Here is a 24,840-nt window from a genome sequence, read left to right on the forward strand (position 1 = left end):
AATTGGAGGAATTTACAAAGAAATGGTGTCTTGTGCTTGTAGGATAGTTTTTTAGAAAAAGTGTAAGGTTTGAATACTTATATAGTGTAAAAATGATATTTCAGTCTTTAATTTTTAGTAACTTTATACAACACACTACCAGGCGTTTAAAAAAAAAGAATAAAGATTCTGGAGTATCAAGGTTAGAATGATGAGAAAATAAATTAAGTCCATTGTAAGATTAGTCTGACAGATAACAAAATAGAGAAAAGCATCTGAAAACCTTCCAGCTGCACATTGTGTTAAGATGACAGGAGCCTTCCTCCATCTGAGACGAAGTGTTGAAGTGTGGGAAGGGTATCAGGTTAGCGAGCTAACAAGCATTAATAGATAGCATTCTACTCCGTGTTAACCAGAGACTGGCATCCTTTCGGTGTCTGGAGGACTTCAAATGATAGGGTGCCACACATGCTTTTTTCATGTGACCTCTATCTTTGTGTCCATGGCACTTATACTGCAGTGAAAGCGGAGAAACGTTAATGAAAGTAATGAGGGATTTTCTTACCTGAAGGAGATGACCAATGGAATTCAAGAATGTTAATTCCTTCGATCTCTTCGACCGTGTGTCACTCACAAACACACACATCAATACATACGCATACACCTGCCCATTGCCACATGAGAACAAGTAACACATGAAAGGATGCAGATCAAAATCCCAAAATGTATTGCAGTAAAACATATACTGAAACGTTGTCATACATAGAATTACAGTGTAATGGTCTTGTTGATGTAATAAACCTGCTGTCTACTCCTGAACTTGTACAATTGACCAGCAACTTCACAGAGGGACCGAACCACATCCAAACATCTTACTGTATAAAAATCCTAACAGTCATTATCGCATGTTGATTGTCAAACACAAAGAAAAAACATTCACATAGTCACTAGTGGCAATAAAATGTTGGTGAGACATTTAGAATTCTCAGTGTTTACATAGAAATTTAATTCAAGTTACAATTATGGACAAACACAATCAATTTGGAAAAGTAACCAAATTATTGTATTTTTATCACTATATTGAATACACCTTTCCTAAGAAATGTGTGTACGTACGCTGATAAAAATATGAATGCCTTGCCTGTTACTATTATCAACAAACGCTGACCAAAGTCAAAAGTTAAAACCTGGAGTTCAACCATTGATGTAAGTGTTGCTTAGAATTGCTTTGACCATCAAAAGTTTGAGTTTGAGTATGTATACTATGATTAGCACATGCTTACACTAACTGTGCCTCAGAGTGCCTCATCACAAATAAATATCAAGATCACAATTAAATAAATTGTATGTAGACTCGATATACAGTAATACTGTGGCTCCGGAGAAGTGAGTAACCAGCTACGATGACTTCAAAGGCACAATACAATGTCTGCTGAGTCTGAAAATCAGCCGGGGGTTCCAGCTAAAGTAAGTCATAGAGCTTAGACCAGATTTCATTTAGTCAGATCTTAGAGTAATAGAAAATAACTGAATGAAAATGGTACAAGGCTATTTGATTAATCGAATTCCAGCAGAGCAAACGACTGCATATCTACTTTGACATAAAAGCCAGTGTCTACCTCTGATTCTACTCTATCTGCTGCAGCTTTGGCAACCTCAAATCACGCAGTGGTTTGTATTTCTGACGATGCGAGATGTATTTTCAAGATTTCCATGCTCCACTTTAGAAAACACATTTAGAGTCCCTTCCACATGGAATGCCCAAAGCTTACACATTATTTACAGGTAAAAAAAAAAAATAAAGGCTAGGAAGTGTAACCAGCTCTGACTGATCAGCTCTTATGGCCTAATAAGGGTGGACGTCTTCAACAATATAACAAAACATTGTAATATTTTGTTACTAGCTTTAGCCTGCTGTATTTGTCCAAAATTGTGACCTCGATGACAAACATTATATAAGTGATTAGTTCACAAAACAATTCCAAAGGCATTGTATGTTCACATACATTTTTTTTTTGCCATGTTTTTTTTTTATAATTTGATCATGTGGTGAAACAAGAAATGGAGATATGATACAGGTCTGAAAATATTTTGAGAAAAGATCATATTCCTGTATTGATATGCCACATCCATTAAAATATATTTCAAAGTAGGAAACCATACAAAAGAAAAACCCATGTACCATATCACCATTGTGTCGCATTAAAACAGCATACTTTACATTTACTCTAGCAGAATAAGATGGATCATGGGACATTTTGGCCTTATGCCCCTTAGCTCTGTATCAAGTTTCCTCTTAATAAGCAAAAACCTTTGGCTTTTTGATTCTCTCACTCAGTTTCCCAGTGTTCTTCCATGACTTAAAGCACTCCTTCCAAAATAAGTTACCAGTAACTGTAATAACAAAAACAACAACAAAGAAACAAAGAGATAAACACCCCACAGTGTTTCCAATAGGCAATCCAACATTCTAAAGTTTGTATCCTCTCCTCAAAAAAGAAGGGATCAATTATACTTTGGATACTTTCATATGGATTTGAAGTAAGAATAATAATTCCATTACAAATAATTCCTTTGTAGGGCGGCATTTTGGGAAAACAAACAAAAAAAAAATCTAACAGACAAATGCCAGAATGAAGCCAGTTAATCTCACTGGGGGAAAAAAAATTAAATCAAATGCATAATAAACACAGGTACGAGTGATTACATATGGCAGATTCAGCAGTATACAAATATTGTACATTTTAAGGCACCCCGTTATAATACATAATGTGGAGTAAGTTCAACATTCTATTGGAGTATTTGTATCTCGTTCACTTAAGAGAGAGAAGTAATGTATAACTAAAAGAAAGATAAAAATTTAATAAATAAATAAATTCAACAGGGCTATAACCAAGACACTATGCACAAATATTCTTTCATGACAGTTACAAGAAAATTGAGATTGCTTCGGGTTTTTTATTTTGTTTTTACAACTTTGGTCTTATTTTTTGGAAACTGACCATAATTCCCATTGGTTTTATAGCTATTTTTTTAAGCATCTATGGTAAACCACAAAGACACTGTTTTCAAATTTAATGAAGATTTTACAATAATATTATGATAATTTGTTTCTTTGGTCAGTCTATAAGAAATTTGTAGTGCACACACACATGTAAATGCACATACCTGCACACACAGAAATGTATGCACTCATATGTTAGTTTGAGTTTGCCAGCATTAGAGACATATTTCCATAATCTAAACCACAAGAGTGACTATGCACTGCTATTTTAATCATCAATTCACATAATTCATGACATTAACAACATTTTGGCCTGTGACATTTGACCATCCGCTTAACCTTTGATTAAATTTGCCATTTAAAGGATATGGTTGCAAAAAGGCCAAAATACAGTCTGAAGCAAGAGGACAAAATGTCATAGAAAATAGAATTAATGGCCAAGTATAATGTCAAGAACAAAGTTAAACCAAATTAATTAGTTAAACATGCACTCTGCGGGATGAAATATAGCCTGGGCGGATTTCATTCAGTTTCTATGCATCTACAACTACAACATGAATTAAACTTCAAACATGCTGACTAAAATTCTTAAATTTAAATGTGGTGAGTCCACGAGCAAATCCATGAGTGTTGATTTCCTATTAGACGAAAAAGAGGTAAATACAGTGCAAACCTCTTTGTCAATACAAACATATTTTTTCCCATGAACAGTGAAAACATATATCATCGCATGAAATCATTCTTTGCGGGATCTCAAAACACTAATATATAATCATCATACCCATCTCTTTAATCTCTTCTCTGCTCATAGGCAAATCTCTGTGTTCTTCCCCTTCTTCCCTCACTCTGTCAAATGCCATTGGCTTTATTGAGTGAAGCATCGCTTCCCTGTCTGGTACTTGCCTCCGCCTTCATGGCTTGCTCAAGAGCATCAACCATGGGAACCTTGTCCTCTGCTTCTGTCTCTCTGTGGTAGAAGTAGTTGAAGTTGGAAACAATGACAGGAACAGGCAAAGCAATGGTCAGCACGCCTGCGATGGCACACAAGGTGCCCACTATCTTACCCCCCATGGTAATAGGACACATGTCTCCATAGCCTACAGTGGTCATGGTGACCACAGCCCACCAGAAACCATCAGGTATGCTGACAAATTGTGTGTTCAGTTCATCTACCTCAGCAAAGTAGATAGCACTGGAGAACAGGATGACTCCAATGAAGAGAAAGAAGATGAGCAAACCAAGCTCCCGCATGCTGGCCTTCAGAGTCTGTCCCAAGATCTGCAATCCTTTAGAGTGACGGGAGAGTTTAAATATACGAAACACCCTGACCAGGCGGATGATACGCAAAATAGCCAAAGACATGTTCTGTCCTGAGTTCTCCACTGGTGTTGTGGACAATTCTGTGATCAGAGTTACAAAATAAGGGATGATGGATATGATGTCAATGATGTTCATGAGGTTGCGGAAAAACTCGCTTTTGCTAGGACAGACCGCAAATCGAATGCAGAGCTCAAAGGAAAACCAAGCAATACAGGTAGTCTCAATGAAGAAGAAAGGATCAGAGAAAGTTCTGATCTTTACACCAGGTGGAAATGCAGAAGTGTAACCTCTGGATTGGTTGAAAGGTAGTATTGCTGTGGGCACAACTAGGTCATCTCTGAATTCTGGCAACGTTTCCAGACAGAAGATAATGATGGATATCACGATGACGAGGACAGAAACTAGTGCTACACCTCGTGCTGCATTGGAGCTCTCTGGATATTCAAACAGCAGCCACAATTGCCTGTATATATCATTTGTAGGGAGTGGAATTTCAACATCTTTTATAAATCCTTCATCTTCTCTGAACTGTTCCATGGCTTCATTTCCGAGCTCATAGAACACAATTTCATCTGCAAACACATCCAGGGGAACATTAGCTGGCCTTCTGATTTTACCCCCAGACTGATAATAATACAATATTCCGTCAAAGCTTGGTCGGTTCCGATCAAAGAAGTACTCATTCCTCATTGGATCAAAATAGTCCATCCTCTTCAAAGGGTCTCCCAAAAGTGTGTCAGGAAACTGGTCCAATGTTTTGAGTTGTGTCTCAAAACGGAGACCAGCAATGTTGATGATGACTTTCTGGTCTCCATCATTCAGCCCACGTTTATCTACAAACAGATCTTCACAGCACTCTTTAGCGAGTCGACTGAAGATTGTCTCACTCTCCTTGACTCCCTCACTGTTTAACAGCAATTTCCAGTTGGAAATCATGCTGGCACAGCTGCTGTGTCCCTTTATGCCTGGGGTTGGCATCGTTGGGGACTGAGGCACTCCCAGTGTCTGTGTTTGAGGAGTTGATGAAGATGAGGTGGATTCCCAAATGTAGGAGGGCGCAGGGCTGTACGGGGAGGGTGTAGAGGACAGTTGAGGAGCTTGCAAGAGGTAGCTAATGTCTGGGTTGTGCTCTGGGGGCATGTCCACGGTGAGAGCTGTGGTCTCATCAGCATAGGTTTCCACCTCATCTTCAAGGCTGCCATCAAGGTCATCTAGGCTCTCAAAGTCTACTAGAGCCACCTCCATAGCTGTGGTTGAGCCAGTGTAAAGCCTTATAGCACCAGGATAGCCCAATCACATACAGTGACTGACAGATGGTAGGCTTAATTTACCAAAATCATCAGCAGCAGTGTATTAGAGCATCAAGTCGAAAGCCCCTTTTATTCTTATCTTCTGTCCAATACCTAAAGAAAAAGAGATAGAGAGAAGAAGAGAGTCAGTGTGTTTCCAATAGTAGTATTCTTGTCAGGTGACAAGAATATGATACTCTATCATAACATTGTTTAATGAATATTCCTTTTTTTTTTTAAACAAAAAAACATAAAACAAACCGTTAAGTTAGTGTTATAGTGTTTAACATCAGTGTGGCAAGTGATTTTTTTGTCAGATGAAACATCTCTGACTAATCAAATCTGGTTCTAAAACTGTTGGCATGAACCAATTTTGTCAACTTAAATGCACTAAAGCCCAGAACGTAGAACATCTCAAGAAATGTATGCAAATAAACATTTTTTTCTATTCAAATAAAAGTCCAAAGTTAGCAAATAACAAGAAAAACAAAAAGAGCTTTAATATGATGTACCCTGTAAGCAATTATAGATATCCCTCACTTGTAATTTGGCAAAAAATTATACCACCAAGATGATATATCAACATTTTGATTTAATTTGGATCTTCTAAAGGTTTCAATAAATAATATCTGTGACATGGAATAAATGTGCAGGTAGTTTCTCTTTTCACTTAAAGTTATTTTTATACAGTAGATAGGCATCAAAGTCTATATGGTGTACATATACCCAACTCCTTTATTTACAGACATTCAGCAACAAAGCTACAGCCTCCATTGTAGCTTTCTAGAAGCTTTATGCACCTCTCGCCTTTGACTTTCTGTTGCTCTTCCATTGTTATGTGTACCAGTTCTAAAGTTTGTAAGTCTGTTTCGCAAAAGCAAACTTTCTAAATGTTCGCAAAATGTGGGATTGAAAATTTTCAAATAGGTCCATCTTTTCTTTTTTGACTACTTTACACGGGCTGCTGGATGTATACTTCAAGTCATTGGCGTGTTGATTGGCCTACGACCTTCACATAATACCTATTTTTGTTTTGACACTCTGCACAGTTAAATGCACAGTTGAGTCCAGATAAAGATAACTGCTTGACTGGGACATTTACAGTTGTTTACTATAGTTTACACTTGTCTTAGTACCATATTCAATTTTGCAAAACGCTTAATACATTCACTATATCAATAGACTATAGAAAATATATTCATATATGTTTGTTTATAGGCAAAATAAATCTGCAGATACAATGCAAGTACATTTACACTCAGTAGAGGTCTGTACACTACAGTGACCACCAGAATACAGAGGCCACCATGGATCAGTTTTCAGCTGGACTGAAAATGTTTACGTTCATTTTTAATGTCCAGTTCTGATCAGACTAATGCAATTAATTTTTGAATACATTTTTTTTTCTAATTTTATGTAAGCCTGCACACAGAGCAATATATTTTACTAAAAAATAACTTCATATTACATGTAAAACTTGTTACATATCAGTTTGCAATCTGCACCAGCCTCCACAATATTCTCTTTCTGCTTGTCCATGTCCTGGAAGAAGCTAAAAAGTTTTAAGGCTGGGACATTTCTTGATAATAGCATGAACTGTTAAACATGAGATCTCAAGATTTTTTATGGTTGCCTTTTAGGGCATAGAGGTGTTTTATTTTGTGTTCAGATAGCACTATTGTCTTCACTATTTTTAAGGGAAAAGTAAATTGCTACAGTAGAAGTTATTAGTTAAATACGGGCACACAAAAATAAACCCAAAAAACAGCGACTCTTGGAGATTGATATTTGCAATTTTTCTTGGACGGTTTAACTTTCCAAGGTTGGATTTGCAAATTCAAGATCACATGGAGAATTTTCACAAAACTGTCCATGAAAAATTAATTGGCACCAGGATTTTCTCTTTGTTTTGGTTCTTTCACAAACAACTTTTTAAGGGAGTCAAGGCAAACACACTGTAACGACCCTAATACCAGTTGTGGGAGGAGAGACCAGCGCAGGGTAACTAGGGCTGTGCATACATTAGTGCATAATTAACATGCTGTACAGTGATAGCATGGGTCTGTGTTCTCCCAGACACCAGGATCCACACTTAAAGAGCACTCAGCCACATTATTTTAAGTAGCCATGATACTGTTCTTGTGTTCGCATTTGCATGTACCTGGTGTACCTTTTAATCAGTGTAGACTGCATCAAAAGGTAAACTGTTCTGAGGGAGGAGCATGATGTTGTCATGGGACTATGTTTTTAGGTCATGTTTGGTTTTAGATCACGTTTTAGTCATGTCTTAGTTTAGTTCTTAGTTTTCCCATGTTTTAGTTTCCCTGCAATTAGTTTCATTCACGTCACCTGCACTCATTTCCATCAGCTGCACTCATCATTTCCCCACAGTACTTAAGTTCCCTGTTTGCCTTCAGTTTTTGTGAGATCCTTGCACCATACTTATGCACCATCACGCCATGTCAAGTTTTTCAAAGTTAAGTATTTATCCATGCCATGCTAAGTTGATTTTTTGTTCCTAGTCTTGTTAATGTTTCATTTGATTCAACAGTTTAAGTTTCTTTGTTATCCAGCTCAGCCGCGCCTTTTGTTTGTTACTTTGTTTTTGTAAAATAAATCTAGTTTGCTTTATTGAATATCTGCATCCGTGTCCTTCTCACCCACCAACACTGACAGAAGGATCTCACCACCATGGACGCGGCGGACTACTCAGCCTTCTGGGAGCTGGTTGGGGACTTCTGGTGCCGCTCAGGATCGAGCAGCACCTCCTGGGAGAAACTGAACTCTGCTAATGACCTGATTGACCTTTTTTTGCAGAAGCAGGTCCTCCAGCACATACCAGGGGTGTCAGCTATCTGGGAGGAGGTCAGGACTGTGCAGTGCACTGCCTCGCTGGAAATTTTCGGCTTGGAGCCAGAAGAGGTAGCTACGCTGTACAGCTCCTCAACCTCCTTTCCTACACCACAGCCCCAGGACCCAGCTGCCTCAGAGCAGCCCCCTGCCACAGAGCAGCCCCCTGCCACAGAGCAGGCCACAGCCACAGAGCAGGCCACAGCCACAGAGCAGGCCACAGGGCCAGACCAAGAGGCCACAGGGCCAGACCAAGAGGCCACAGGGCCAGACCAAGAGGCCACAGGGCCAGACCAAGAGGCCACAGGGCCAGACCAAGAGGCCACAGGGCCAGACCAAGAGGCCACAGGGCCCATGGGGCCCTGGCCCATGGACTCACGTTTTCGAGCCCCTCCCTCCCACCCCCAGATATTGGGGATGTCTGGGATCCATCCCTTAAGGGGGGGGGGGGCTCCCCCCACGTCGTCGGAGGTCTGGGTGCCCATCAGACCACCGCCTCCTGCCACGTCGTCGGATGTCCAGCCGCCTGCTGGACGGTCTCCGGCCCCTCCTGCTGCCACTTCGTCTGGGTGCCAGCCAGACCATCGCCTCCTGCTGCCACGTCGTCGGAGGTCTGGGTGCCAGCCAGACCACCGCCTCCTGCCGCCACGCCTTCTGCCGCCACACGCCATCAGAAGTCTGACCGGCCACCAGACCACCGCCTACAGCCGCCCGAAGCCGGTACTCTAGCTGCATGCCTGGTTGGCCACTGCAGCCACGCCGCCGGATGTCTGGTTCCCCGTCGGACCGGTTTCGAGCCCCTCCCTCCCACCCTCGGATTTTTAGGGTCGTGTGGGATCCGCCCCTTGACGGGGGGGCTCTGTCATGGGACTATGTTTTTAGGTCATGTTTGGTTTTAGATCACGTTTTAGTCATGTTTTAGTTTCCCTGCAATTAGTTTCATTCACGTCACCTGCACTCATTTCCATCAGCTGCACTCATCAGTTCCCCACAGTACTTAAGTTCCCTGTTTGCCTTCAGTTTTTGTGAGATCCTTGCACCATCATGCCACGTCAAGTTTTTCAAAGTTAAGTATTTATCCATGCCATGCTAAGTTGTTTTTTTGTTCCTAGTCTTGTTAATGTTTCATTTGATTCCACATTTTAAGTTTCTTTGTTATCCGGCTCAGCCACGCCTTTTGTTTGTTACTTTGTTTTTGTAAAATAAATCTAGTTTGCTGTTTTGAATATCCGCATCTGTGTCCATCTCACCCACCAACCCGACAGATGTTTGTCTGAATAAGCATCTTTGTGTGTGACCAAGTGCTGACACCTGTAAATGTTTAATTAAGGACTCCACAGATGAGTCACCAGCTATGGCCAGGGCCAATGATACCAAACCTGCTGGGAAGGAAACAGACAGACAGAAAGAGACTGAAAGAAAATGAGAAAGGAGGATGACATGAAAATTGTTAGGAAGCCGGATGTGAGTGAAAGCGAGGAGTGGGATGACGACAGTGTTGTAAAAAAAGGGAAATGAGACAGAACGGGAGTCGTTAGGTGGGTGGATGAATAGACAGGGTGATGAGTGAGGACCTCTGTAAAGAAGGGTGATTTATCACGAACAAGCGAATATATAATGGGGGGGATAGAGAGACATAAGGCTGTCAAGTCCTGGGGGGCAAATCAATCAAAACCAAATATTTAATCTTACCAAATATTTTCAGATGAAATTCAACCACATATTACCCAGCAAAAATTAAGTGAGGGTAAATAATATTATAATTCATTTTAGAAAGACTGTAACACTTGCATATATGTGAAAATGAAATAATAAATGAAGAAACTGAAAGCCTTTTCTTTCTCTTCTCAAACCACACGACTGATCAAGGTTATTTGACCCAATAAAAACTTGTGAAACCTAAAATAGAATGTAAAAACCGGGTCACTTTAAAGACACTTTCCCTTAGATTTACACCTGGAAATGATTTAAACTGCTCTGGCTGACTAATACCTAATGTTTATTCTCTAATAACCAAAGACACTGTAATATATAATTTCTCTACATCTAACTGGAAAAACATGCCCTCTCTGATTCTCAAAAGATGAAAGTGATTTTAAGTGGTCGTTCTGATGATTTGATAAGAGCAATGAGCTTACCTTAACATTCTGCTTTCTCTTAAAACAGAGTGAAATCTGAATGCAAGGAAAAAGAAATCTGGTATCTGTCAAATGTCAGATTAGCTCTTTACTCCTCTATGTTAAAGATGGAAACAAAGGAAAAATTGGTCCAAACAGACTCACAGACAGTAGTGCTCAAGTAACACAAATCTTACCTTATTTTGCATGAAGCTGCCAGACTATCTGTTTACAATATGCTGTAAAAAGCTAAAACAGAACAAGGAGGCAAAGACTCCTTACAGGGTCTGCACCTGATGCAGCTTCCTGCTGTATTCTCATTTGGGATGTGAATGACTTATCTTTCATGGACTACATAGGGTAACCTTATGCTGGAGTAGAAACAGGAGCTGTGGCAAAGGCCAAATGAGCAAACTTGAACACACACCCACACAAATATACATGCAAACAAGCATATGCACACAGGTCTCAGAAAGACAAAGTGAAACCGTGGACTTTTACAAATGTGTATGGTTGCATCAGAATCAAAATCAAGTTTATTGCCAAGTAGGTTTGCACTTCCATTTGACTCTGTGTAGTTGGTGCAGAGTATTAATGCTAGAAATACTATAAATGCAGATATACAACAGGATGAAGTGTTCCCAAATAAATAGAGACACTAATGTAACGCAGAAGGTCTGAAGATGCTACTTTAAGGTAGCTTATAGGTCTGGAAGGGGAGAGGGAGAGAGTCAGTGTCAAGGGAGGGGCTCCAGGCCTTGTTGGTAAGGCTTGCATGTCTGAATGTGCTCCTCTCCATGTGTGCCATAAACTTCCTCTCAGTGATCTAAGTGATGTGATTAAGACCCTCTGGACTGGAATGGTGTGATTAGATCCTCAGATTTCTCCATGCATGACTCACTTACCTTACACACACCAATGCACGCATGTTGTATCCACATCCATCTTATTTACAGTATTACAGTAAATAATTAAAAACTAACACAACCATTTAGCTGTTCAACATGGCTGGGTAGAGAGAATAATGAAGCTCTCTTCCTCACCTCACAAAGCTTTTCTCTTTCAACTCAACAGCTCTTTTTTAGTATCAGTTCTTTTAAGTCTATCTTCAAGTCTTAGCTCCCTGCCTGGGAACATGAATCTTCAATTACACTTGATCTAAATTAGCCTCCAAAATGGTCCAACCATTAAAGCAGAAAAACAGTACATATTGTTGGAAGCTGAGGAGGTTACAGATCTGATCAGTCAATTCCCCTCACAAATCATTGAATACTTAGTCTGGAATTCACTGTATCGGTTTGCTGTGGTTGTAACACAACAGTTGTGGGATGTGTTGCCATGGGAATATCCATCCATTTTCTTAAATATTTTTTGTTTTTGGGCTTTTTATGCCTTTAATGATAGGACAGCTGGAGAGAGACAGGAAGCAGAGAGAGGGGGAAGACATGCAGCAAAGGGCCACTCGGTGTGGGACTCGAACCTGGGCCAGCTGCAGCGAGGACTGTAGCCTTTGTACATGGGGCGGCCCTCTACGCCACTGACCGCCCCATCCATCCATTTTTTATAACCGTTTAATCCAACTCAGGGTTGTGGGGGGGCTGGAGCTTCTTCCATGTATTTGAATATCTGACCATGATAGTTTTTGAAAGTTTTACTTTGTACTTTTATTGCCTGACAAAGTTGTGTAGTAGTAGAATGAAGGGAGTCATTATAAAAACAGAACAACAAAAAAAATTGAAAAAGGATTCCAAAATTGCAGTCTCGTGATTATACACAAGTCACAACCTCAGGTTGCTCCTCCTACCCCATGAAACAGTTGGTGTTATTTGTTAGCCTGGGTGCCAGCCGAACTTAGCCCCGCCCCTAAAAGTTTTGGTCGGGAAGTTCGGTCTGGCTCTGCTCAGTTGGGAAATTATTATGCCCGACCAAGAATCGGTCGACCCAATCAGATTGCCAGGGCGGGCTTTATACGATGATGGACAGATGATCAACAGGGACATTATCGACTAAGTCACTAAAGAGCTGAACATGGCTGCCGCTGGAGAGCTAGGGTGTGTAGATTCTGCCATCGAGTCTGTTCTACAGGATCTCCACATTGCATTCATTTTGAAAGACGAACAGAGGAACGCGATAAAGGCTTTTATCGATAGAAAAGATGTTTTTGCCGTCCTTCCTACAACAAGTGCGTGTTGCTTGATCTACGTCACATACTACGTTGCTCTGATTGGTTGTAGGTCTATCCAATTGAGCGAAGAGGCATTTTTTCTCCTGGTTCGGTTGAAACACGCCCCATACTCAAATCTCTATTGAGCGGTATCAGACTCACATTCTGACTAGAATCGTGAGTATAACGTAGTCAGGCTAGTTATTTGTCCCCAACGCAGCAGAATGACGTTTTCTTCTCATTGGACCAACCATTGCATCACTGGCAAAAAGCAAGCATTCAGGCAGTTTTTTGTGTGTAGGAAATTGACAAAAAAAGGGCTAACCTGTGTATTGAAAACTGAAGTGATGTCACATCCCACAAAGCAACATGTAGACACAATCTATACCTTCCTGTCCGCTCATTGCAAAATGTATCTGCATAAAAAATATAAACCACTCTACTTCTGCAGTAACTACATGCAAGCAAACACTGTGGAGATAAACTCTGTTCATCATCATGACCTCAGTGCAGTGTTGCTGTATTAAATTAATTTTTGCAAGTGTTTTAGTTAGTTTCAATGCTCCTACATGACCATGTGAGAACTTTTCATATGTACTTTTCCAATTATTGTAATCAACAGAATATTCATTCATTCATTTTTTTTATACCTGCTTATTCCAATTCAGTGTTGGGGGGTTGGGGCTGGAGCCTCTCCAAGCTGTCATTGGGCCATCAACAGAATGATGCAGTTTAAATCTGCAGGAAGAACACAATTGAGGTTTTCTCATTCCCTCACTATCGCAAACAATCTTATCATTATGAAATATTCTATATAAACATGCTTTGACTATAAATGTTTAACAGTCTGTGTTCGTAGGCAAAAGAAAATGTGCTGCATGCCTGAAAATGCTAAAAGAAAAAAAAAAGAAGAGAGAATGTAATCAATGTATGGTTATTAATTACATAAAAACAATACGTTTTTGGCCCATGCATTTTTTACAAGTCCAATACAAAAAAAAGAATCCTATCCTATGTAAAATGAGGATTAAATCAGAATGCATCATTATATTAATTCAAATTGTATTATTGAGAGAAAATAGTAACAAGACAACACATTACATAATGAAATTAATTGGAAAAAAAAGCTGGAGAAGTTGTGTGATGCTAAAAAGCATTAAGCAAAAAGATAAACAAAAGAGCAAGTCATTGTGATTTGGCATAAAAAGGATACCTCAGAGAGCCTGAATCTTTTAGCAGTAGAGATGGAAAGGGGTTCATCACTTTGAGGGAAACTGTATGGGCAAATATTTCAGCAAATTTAGGTATAATGTTTGTTCACATAAAATTGGGGAATGAGCAAACCACTGAATTTTGGTTTTATTTACATTTTACAGTGTCCTAAAGTTTGGGAAAGGAGGTTGTACATTTAATAAAGAATTAAAAGATATCATTTCAAATTCACATAAAATGGAGGGTGCTTACAGACAATCAACTTTGTGATTAGATCACATATTCAGTATCAACTGAATTCAAAGCCATCCGCCCATCAATCATCTATACATGCTTTATCCAATTTAAAGGGATAATCCGGAGTAAAATGCACTTTAGGTCAATTTACGGGATGTTGGGAGTACATACGTTGAGTTGACATCAAAATCATTTAATTCTGATGTGTTTTGAGAATTTTGATTTGACCGTTTTCAGCCAAAAGTCGTTAGCCTGGAGGAGAGTGGGGCATATGGTATCGCCGCTACAAAACGCTATTTTTATACCTCTTCTACAGCTCCAAACAACATAACACTTACGTGGTAGTGAGTAGAGGGTCCCTAAAGCCAAACAGAAGTGTCCCGAGGTCTTCATGTGGCCAGATAGAGAGTCCAGAATGAATTTAAAACCAGCCAGTATCTTTCCGGAAATGCTCCTGCTGCAGCTGGCATCTTCAGCTTTAAGTCCGTATAGTAGAGCCGAGCGTGAAGTAACACGCTCTGGAAATTCACAATTTCGTTGCCGTTTTTTTTTACAAACATAGTCCAGTATTTCTTTCGAAAGCCAGGATAGGAACAAACACGCACCATAACTCCAAAAGTTTGCTCCGCTGTTTGTTCAACAATCTGCTCACACACCTCTCCTTCTTCTGTGATGGTCACTCCAGTCACGCAAAAGACGTCTTCCGTAAACAGGAGGCTAGGTCACGCGAGACGTAAGGTCACGTGACATTTTATAAAATTCCAACCTGTTAGTAAGCTAGGCTTTGCTGTTGCATACAACTTCATTTCACTTTCGAAAGAAATACTGGACTATGTTTGTAAAAAAAAACGGCAACGAAATTGTGAATTTCCAGAGCGTGTTACTCCACACTCGGCTCTACTATACGGACTTTACGCTGAAGATGCCAGCTGCAGCAGGAGCATTTCCGGAAAGATACTGGCTGGTTTTAAATTCATTCTGGACTCTCTATCCGACCACATGAAGACCTCAGGACACTTCTGTTTGTTATTTAGGGACCCTCTACTCACTACCACGTAAGTGTTATGTTGTTTGGAGCTGTAGAAGAGGTGTAAAAATAGCGTTTTGTAGCGGCGATACCATATGCCCCACTCTCCTCCAGGCTAACGACTTTTGGCTGAAAACGGTCAAATCAAAATTCTCAAAACACATCAGAATTAAATGATTTTGATGTCAACTCAACGTATGTACTCCCAACATCCCGTAAATTGACCTAAAGTGCATTTTACTCCGGATTATCCCTTTAAGGTCGTGGAGGGACTGGAGCTTCCCCAGCTGCCATTGGGCAAGACAAAGAGTACATTCTGAACAGGTTGCCAATCTATCACAGGGCACAGAAGTCAAAGGATTCTTGGGATTTAAAGTAGTGCTTTTGATTTAGGATTACATTTTTATTCACAAGTGGCCAGTGAGTGCTAACAAGCTACACATAGTAGGGAGGGCCAAATTAATCATGACCTTGATTTGTTTCAGTACAGCACAAGACAGAAGTGTCATTTGGGCCCGTGCCAAAACGTGGCCGTATAACTATTCTTGCCATTCTATTAATACACAGACAGCCATCGTGAGAAAAACCTACGAGATAAAACTCTCACGACATTAGATGCCCTAATACTCAAAAACACAGGCAAGTATAGTGCACAGAGCAGGGATTATAAAAACTCCATGTTGGCGGCAACATAGGGATCTGCATCAGGAATATGGTAATGCCAGCTGAACTGAGCTGTGCATTTTAGCTGGCTGTCCCCTTTGACTTTATTACATATGTGTAAACATGAGCAGATGTTCTGGCAAATCTAACCTAAGCCAATCCTGGCTGGTTGCCAAGAATAGCATGTATCCGTTCAATACTCAACTCAGATGGCAAATATATTGTTGCATCCCATTTAGAATTAACCTTTTTTGCTTTGTTTACCACAGTGGAGGATTTGCTATAATAACCACTGTAAAACTTGAGCACGTGGAGCTTATGTAGCCGACTGCCACGTTTGGAAAAAAGCAAAAACAAAAAATAAATAAAATCAGGCAGAAAAAAATGGTACACTGTATAAAATGTCAAGAAATCTGAATGTAATAATTTGTTATTTGTAATTAAACCCCTATTATCAATTAGACAATTTAAAATTGCAATTTGTTTTATTTCTATTGATTAATTTATTTATTTATTTTATGAATCCTAGTTTTGAATTTCATGGCAAAAAACACATGTTAAAGAACTTGTGAGAGGGACTTCTTAATGACTTCAGTGTCTCATTACTGATCTGGCTCCAATTAACTTAAATAGTCAACCAGGTACAGACATCAGGTGTTGCAAACGGAGCAATTTCTCAGTTTCAGCAATTAGTACGCTAAAATTGTACTATCATGAACTTATAGGAGCTTTAAATTATATGGTTCTCTTTCTTTAGTCACATTTTACAAATTGCCCAACTATTTTGGATACAGATTTGTAATGTTTGTGCATTACAGTATGAGCAAATTTTAACAAAGGCAGGAAAGACGAAGAATCCTCATAATTCACATCACCATTAGGAAAAGCTCTGTGTCACCTGTATGGGCTCAAAGTAGATTTAGCAAGAATTTCAAAAATAATTCCAGACTTTGTAGTCAAGATTTGTCAAGAGATAAAACCAGAATTTTCTTGAAATGACAATGTGCATGGTTAACATCTGTTTCCAATTCTAAACAAAGCAGAAAAGAAATGTGAGTTGCAGGCTAATAACCTTAAAGACATAACGTAAAAGAATATATATATTTTTTTTTCAAGTGGGCATTATTGAAGTACTTAAGAGTAGTCAGTGTCTTATCTTCTGTAGATAGCAGTCAGAGCGCTCTGAGTTTTAAGAATCAAGGAAGAATTTGGGGGGAACTAAGCTGAGAGATACTTAGAGGAGGGGCAGAAGTAAATTTCATGGCACTGTGAATCATTGCTACATGTAATCATTGTTACTCTGTGTTACTTTAGCATCAGCATCTGTGTTCCACTGGATATGTATCCTGCCGCTGATGAGCTGAATCTTTCAGGAGTAGCTTACTGCTGTACATTACTTTTTGTAAAGATTTAAATTATGGTAAGTATTTGTGCTTTTCATTCATTTATAATGTCTAGTTGGTATATTGGGAATAGACTTGGGAAATGTTAGTCAGGCTGAGGGCATTGGTTAGTACGGCTCAGAATTATGACTCTATTAAGCAGATTATTGCAGGCTGGGCAGCTCAGTACTATAAGCTGAGGAATCTCTTCCAACAGATCAACATAGATACACAGTCACAACAGATATGCACACAACCTGAGAAAAAAAAGCAAATGGCAACACACACGCACATATCCACCCTTCAATCCATCCATTTTCCATAGCAGCTTCATGTCACTCCTAAGCTGCTGTTAGGAGAGAGGCAGGGAACACCCTGGACAGTTTGCCAGTCCGTTACAGGGCCAACACAGACCAAACAACCATGCAAATACTCATACTCAGTCCTTAAATTTACACCAACTGACCTAAAACACATGTTTTTGGACTGTGGGAGTAAAGATTTGGTGTCTTATTTTGTGTTCTCACCTGGATTTTATCAGACAATTACCACATCTGCCTTTTGATATCCATCATAGGTTCCCTATCACAATCAGTCAAACTTACCAACTTGGTCTGGTAGCTGTAGCTAGATGAGAGACGATAGATGTATATAAACCTGCCATCAATGATCTGATAATCTTAATCTTAGAAACAAACTTCAAATGTACACATTGCACGACTCCGATGAACAGATAGCACTACAGTCCTGCCTCTGACACAGCGCCTGACACACTTTCTGAATAGAAAATGGGTCATGCCTGTTAATGAAAAAACAAGGATTTGTAAACATTTTCGGACAGAAACACAAATGGCTTTAGAGAAAAAAAAATTGTTTTCAAACATCTCTAATCTGATTTTTAAATAGCCATTTCCCTTCCTCTGGAGCTTTTAAATCATTTACCAAAATATGAATTATAAATGTCCATTTGTTAATGCAGTTCTAGTAACTAGAGCCAAATGTTGCCTCTCATTATCTGAGTTAAAAATAGACGTAAAGTGGAACCTTAATAAATGTAAGTATGTGGCTTTATTGTATGCGTGATTATGAGTCGCATTGGCCATCTTATACAACAAACCACATTCTTCAATTGTTATAGCACATTCCAGTTGAATAGATACAGTGCTTTTATCATCACTCGCCAGTGGCAGAGGCAGTCAGTTGTTGAGTATCTTGCCAAAATGACTTTAAAACAACATCGCAATTACTTTCTGCTTTAGCTCTTTGACTACAGCAAGTTGCAGAGCCATATTTTGCATTCCTGTTAAGACAAGAGCGAGCGTATAAACGCACAAAGCCTCACAGCCACGTTTATAAAGAAATAACATATCAAACTGTACTGTGTGAGAAACAAGGTCCTGAAAGGCCGAATGTGAAGCCACAAATGAATGTGTGGGTGAGTACTTTTTTCTCACTTTCTGCACCAACTTAGGTAATTGTTCTCTGCATTTACACAGTTTTGTTTCTTAACCAATAAAATATGTGGTGTGTCATATTATCCAGTTTAAACTGATTAAAGAGGATTATCTCGGGAGAAAACTATAACTTCATTATTACCTGCAGCTCAGCCCTACCCATAGTTGCAAGAGTCTAAAAAACATAATTCAATGAATGGTTCAAACGGTTTAACGAAATATAACTGACTGTAATACCTTCACATTACATTGAATTAAACAGAGTTTAACTCCTGGAAAACTTGTAAATCTATTTTTTTTTCTGTGTCTTCTCCAAATGCCTTTCTGGATCAGATTGGTTGGTTTACTTGCAATCCCTGTAAGGCAGTCATGGGATGCAAGCTGCTGATGCTGACATGGGTGTGTCGAAAGGCAGCATGCCAAGTCTCAGCACACAGCAGCTGGGACCAAAATCCTCAACTGGCATTTTGACAAGACACATCACACATACACACTAACAGCAGCGGGAAAGAAAAACCGACATCCCTTTCTAATAAATTAAAAACTTCCTGTGGAGCATCTAAAATAAGCAGACAGTCAAACCACAGTGCAGTATCACTGGAGGTAATTACATGGTCTTAACAATAAGGTCAGTGCAGACTACTGTTGGTTATTAACCAGACAAATCATCATCAGATTAAATAGACACGGAAGAGTTTCCGTTTGGACCTTGTGTCATTCATCATGTAAAGACATTATCTGGAACAGAGCTTGGGAGTCTCCCTAAAAATCTGAATTTGAAATTTACACTTAGCACAACATCACAACCAATATTGTTCTATGGCTAATATAGATCACTGCCAAATGTTTTGGCTATGGGAAAGTATTTATCATATCAGAGGCACAAATCTATTAGTCCAAGTGCACTGCATACTACTACATTTATAGTTTTAGGGAGACGGTAAGGGGCTCTAAAGACATTCTGGATCCTTTCTGGAATGAGTGGAACTGGGCTTGATGCAAGTGTTACTTTCTATCAAACAACAACTATAAGAACCCTTTAGTTGCATTTAACTTAATTCATTCAATTTTGCCTGTAAAGTGCATTCATCATAAGAGAAGCAGAATGCTCTAATAAATAATCCTTTATAGTTGTATGTGACACTGTTCCACTGTCTCACATGTATTTCCTCATGTCATTTGAAACACTGTCCCTTTATGCTAAGCTCTTAGCATTTTAATTCAGATCTTCTTGACTCTTGCCTCGCATTCCAACAGCATTCATTTTCATCTGAATTTGACAACAAACCAAATCCACATGACAAGCAGTAGCATTTAATTAGATAAAAAAGAAATAGAACTGATGCACTCTCAATCCTCCCGCCATGTATCCAGGGCACCCGGGGGGGGGTAATTTCTGTCTCATTGACAGAAATATTACATTATTTTGTGGAAGCCTTTTTTAATATGGCCATCTGGTCTGACTCTCTATTACACATCACTAATCTCAGGTGACGTACGAGCATGCCACAAACATTTATACATGCTGCACATACGCATGCTTTGCACATGCTGATGCAAAAATACACCACGCATAATGAGTGAATGTACACATTGAAATTACACCATTAAGACTACTTGTCAACTTCTAGTTAAAGCATCTCCAGACTGTTGCTTTGCTTTAATCTTGATTTTACAACCACAGCATCACCAAACAAAAAAAAAAATACTATTTATGTCTTATGGCTTTGCAACTAATTTGCCTACTAGAAGTGGCAGTGTGTCCTTTTCATTTTGTTACATAGTCCATAGGGATGTGAGGTCTGATTGGTCAATAACTCGATTCCTCTCCCATGTATGTATATTGATACAACATCAGCGATCCAATCAATGAGGCAAGTTGACCTGTCACCATAGGTAACCTGTGCTTGTAACATACCGAAAGAGTCGGCCATGAACTTCTTTGTATACCAATGTATTCTCGAGTCAAATGTATGGCCATCTGTCTAACAGTTAAAGCTTAGCCTAAACTGACTCATGCAACAGAATAATGATCCCAACCACAGCAGCAAATCTGTGTGACTCTGTGGAGGCCTGTCCAACTCCAGACCTCAGCCTGATTGAAATGCTTTGGCAAGACCTTAAAAGAGGTCTACATACACAAATACAAACTTCAGTCTGTCTGTAGTTATGAATAGGTTATCGTAAGATTACTAAGATGCGACCATTTTGATTTATACCAAATTCTACACCGATTAAAGCATAGTTTTTATACCACATACACAGTTTTTATTTTAGACGGTGACAGAAACAAAATAAATGCTTCTTTTCCAAAATGGATAATCAAGTAAACAAACAAATAAAAAACCCTCTGTTTAGTCTTATATCTTTTATGAATAGTATTAACCCCTCCCAAATATTTTAAGTAAATTCTAAGTAATCATCTGTACATGCAGTCAAAACACCTTAAAAGTGGGGCTTGCAGCTCGGAAGTTGTATTTAACAATATCAATGGTGGTCAGGTTTTGCTGGTGGTCAGCATGCACACACAACTTTTAGATATCAGAGATATTAGTTTATACTAAACAGAACCAAAATGTGTTTGCAATTGAATAAAAAACTGATATTTTAATATATATATATATATATATATATATATATATATATATATATATATATTATATCATATTCATATTTCAATATGTAACATTCTTTGGGAAGAAAATTAACTTCTTTTCGATTTTCTTATAATAAAAAATCCGAATAGAACTGTTAAGCTGCAGCTCATCCTTAAAGGGTTTGGATGTTCAGTAGTCTACACCAACCCAATCCATAGGGTTTCACTTTAAGGACCAACTTTCAGGGCCAAATGTATTGAATATTAAGTTAACATTAATTGACCCTTTATCAATAACACAAAATATGTCAGAAATCTGCACTAAGTATTGGGGATGCATTGTAGGATTCTTTTGTCAGACAGTCCTGATGTGATCAGGGTAAAAAAAAAAAAAAGTTGATAGGTTTCTGTATTTAACATGCTTCTTACAGGGTCCTCCTAACATAATGGTCCCTTCTACTTCTTCCGTTCATGTTTTTGTGAGGCTTCCTTCTTATGCAACTCTAATTATTGAAAGAGGGTGTTTGTTTTTTTGTTGAATGTGGAGCACTGCGCATAACCTAGTTTCGTTTCAGAACATGATTTATAACACAGAAACCTCAAAAACTTACAAACAAACTCAACGGACTAAAAAAAAAAAACGAGATAGGCGTGTACCTTCAGCACTGTGGCGATGCGGCAAACTTCGGGCAGTCGTCCGTGAAGTTTCGAGGTCCAGGCCGCGCCGGAGGCATTGTTAGTTTGTGCGCTCTGGATCGACTCACCACAACTTGCTTTCCGTCATCCCCCAGCTGACCGTACAGACAGAAGGCACGGCGGGGGTTACTGGCCGATCTCCGACGGGGGCCAGATGTAGATGATATAACAGCATCATGATACTGTTTAATTTGGCTAATTCCTTTGCGCTGCAAAATCCCAGTATTTGTCGTATTCCAGCTAAAGCTTTGTTATTATCACGAGGGGAGGGGACAAGATGGGGACAGAGAGGAAGAGAGAGAGCCGTGTCCTCACATCTGTCACTCTTCTTTATGCTCTCTTGGCTGTATCATTACATTAACCCCTGGTTTATAATCACTTGCTGAGGAAAAGAGCCTATTCACTGTTTTGCCATCAGGAGTAGATTAAGATTTCATGATTTTCAGATGTCACTGAAAATAAAAGGCTATTTACTTGTCTATAATTAGGCTACACAAAATGTTTTCTCTCTGTCCATGTATTAAAGAGATAGATTAAGATAGTATAAGGCTTCGAGAAATCAAGCTTTGGTACCCTCCAAAACTACAGTTTTTCTGCACAGTTCCTCCTTTTTTGCACTTGGTTTTTGCATATAGCCCCTTATAATACATGTAAACCAAAGTGGAAATCAGATCCCCCATGATATTTGCATTGTACCTCTATTATGGGACACTAGATGAAGAATTTAAAATCTCATTTAAAACAAATCAACAGAACCAAAGAAATGATGTCATTATTCCACATAGTATTCCCTTGAGTGAAATTAATTTGTGTCATATATTCATCAAAGTCTTACAGTCCATAGTGATGAGAAAAAAGGAATCACACACTGGTATAATGGTTTTCAGGTTGAAAAAGATAACCAACTAAAAAGTTTTTTATCTTGATATTGATTCATTTCTCATACGGCAGCAATGAACGAGGTGCAGAGTCAGAAAAAAACCATATTGGTAGGAAAAAGTCGGACCAAACATGCACACCGTGCACACAGGAAACATGAAGGAGCTGAGTTCACAAAGCAACTCCTGTTGGAGCTAAGTTCAGCTTTGGATAAAGGTCAGATAATAGCTTTTGCAGTTAACTATCACCAACATCTGCAAACATCTGACTTACAGCCTCTTGTGACACTAGACAACACCCTTTTACTGTCATCATAAACCACTGTGAGTCTCTGCACTTTGAGTGATGCAAACATTTCCTTTGATGCTCTCGAGTTCTGTTAGTTCTTCAGCTTTGCTTTTGTTTGACTTGTCCACCAACACTAGTCGTTGGATTACTTGTTGGTTACTGCTGCACATTCTCTCAAGTTTCTGGAGGTATTTCTATTTGAATCAGGGAGGTCAAAATGATTCTCCGAAAAGCTGAATGAGATTGATCCACAACAAGAATACTGTAACATTAATACCCAATCATCAGTCTTTTAATTGATTTGTTTGGCAAAGAGTGACCCCTCAAGCTGCACACAGCATCAGATGAGGAAAGAGAGGCACCAGTCTGGACTGAGTCGGGAGTCACATCAGGAGAACTGAAATGTATGCAAAGGCTTCCCTCTGCAGGGTGCTAGCAGGACTGCTATTTGGAATGCAAATTCAACAGCAAAGTGCCTACATTTGTGTTACTTTGAGGTCAGGTGAGAAATCCATAATTTGATGGTTGTGTCTCTGATCCTCTGACTTTGAGGGATTTCTCTTTTGCTCCCTCTAGAAAATCAAACTCTTTGGCTATGGACACACTAAGCCACCAATCAAACGGACCAGTATTTTCAGACTGCAGAGCATCAGCACAGTTAGATTATGTGACCACTGTGCCAATATTTCTGAATGAATCCAAAATTAAGAAAGCATGTCTCATAGTTTTCCATTGTTATGGATCGATAACTCAGTTTACTTTTATATATGCAAACATCTGAGCTGTACCCTAAATTCATTTTCAATCAGCCATTTATCCTTTCTTATTTTTCCAAGTCTTTATTTCGCAATATTTCACTCTTTTATCACAAGCTTTAAAACAACACAAGTCTGAATACCTTGGATTGTTTACATGTGTTTTTAACAACTTATCCCGTATCAACGAGTCGATCCATCCTTTCCCAGGAAACCTTTGCAACATGTCTCAACAGGGCCGGCCTCTTTTTCTTCGCCCACTCACTCGCACTGTTTTTCTGCTTTCAGAGCTGCCATTACTAACACTCTATTTCTGCAGTTTTTCCATCAGTGTCCCAGAAACAGGACATAGGACATTAGGACATTAATCAACAGCAAAAACAAACCTAGAGAAATAAGCAGGTAGAAGGAAGAAATAAGGCAAATTTTATGTAAGTCTGTCTAACTAATTTTTCATTGTTGCTTTATGTCAGCCAAGTTTGCTGATACTGTCACATCTTATGAGGAGAATAGAAAACCTATTTATTCACCAGAGTTTTTCATGAATCCAATATCCTGTGGTATCTTTATTGACTTACAGTAAATCTTTTCTTATATTTTAAGTCTCATTCCTACTTAGAGCAGGTTAGAACAATTAATGAACAATGAAGCATAATGCCTGTCAATGTTGTGACCCGATAAAGGTTGCTGTAATGGTGAATAACACTAACTTACCAAAAGACCTATGCTTTTATTGGGTGGGTTCTTTGAACATAAGAGACCAGGCACAATGAGGGAGGAAAATAACCCTTGAGATACAATTTAAAAAACCTCTCCAATTAGAGTGCATTATGCAAATTATGTTGATGGTTGCTCGATCCATAGACTTATGAGATATCAACAGCGAAAGCAGAAGAGAACAAAATTAAAGAGTGTCCTGTGTATCCAC

At 39.1% G+C, this 24,840-nt stretch overlaps 1 protein-coding gene across 1 annotated transcript; it reads right to left on the bottom strand.

The window, feature by feature from the left end:
- Nucleotides 1-718: 718 nt before the first annotated feature.
- Nucleotides 719-22,124, bottom strand: kcna10a (potassium voltage-gated channel, shaker-related subfamily, member 10a). Its single transcript, XM_075476841.1, has 3 exons — nt 21,952-22,124; nt 13,374-13,461; nt 719-5,706 (listed from the first exon to the last, which is right to left on the bottom strand). Exon 3 carries the CDS (start codon nt 5,546-5,548, stop codon nt 3,833-3,835), a length of 1,716 nt encoding a protein of 571 aa, XP_075332956.1. The 5' UTR covers nt 5,549-5,706; nt 13,374-13,461; nt 21,952-22,124; the 3' UTR covers nt 719-3,832.
- Between the last annotated feature and the right edge of the window lie 2,716 nt (nt 22,125-24,840).

Source organism: Odontesthes bonariensis, chromosome 10, assembly GCF_027942865.1.
Source record: "Odontesthes bonariensis isolate fOdoBon6 chromosome 10, fOdoBon6.hap1, whole genome shotgun sequence".
Taxonomy (NCBI): Eukaryota; Metazoa; Chordata; class Actinopteri; order Atheriniformes; family Atherinopsidae; genus Odontesthes; species Odontesthes bonariensis.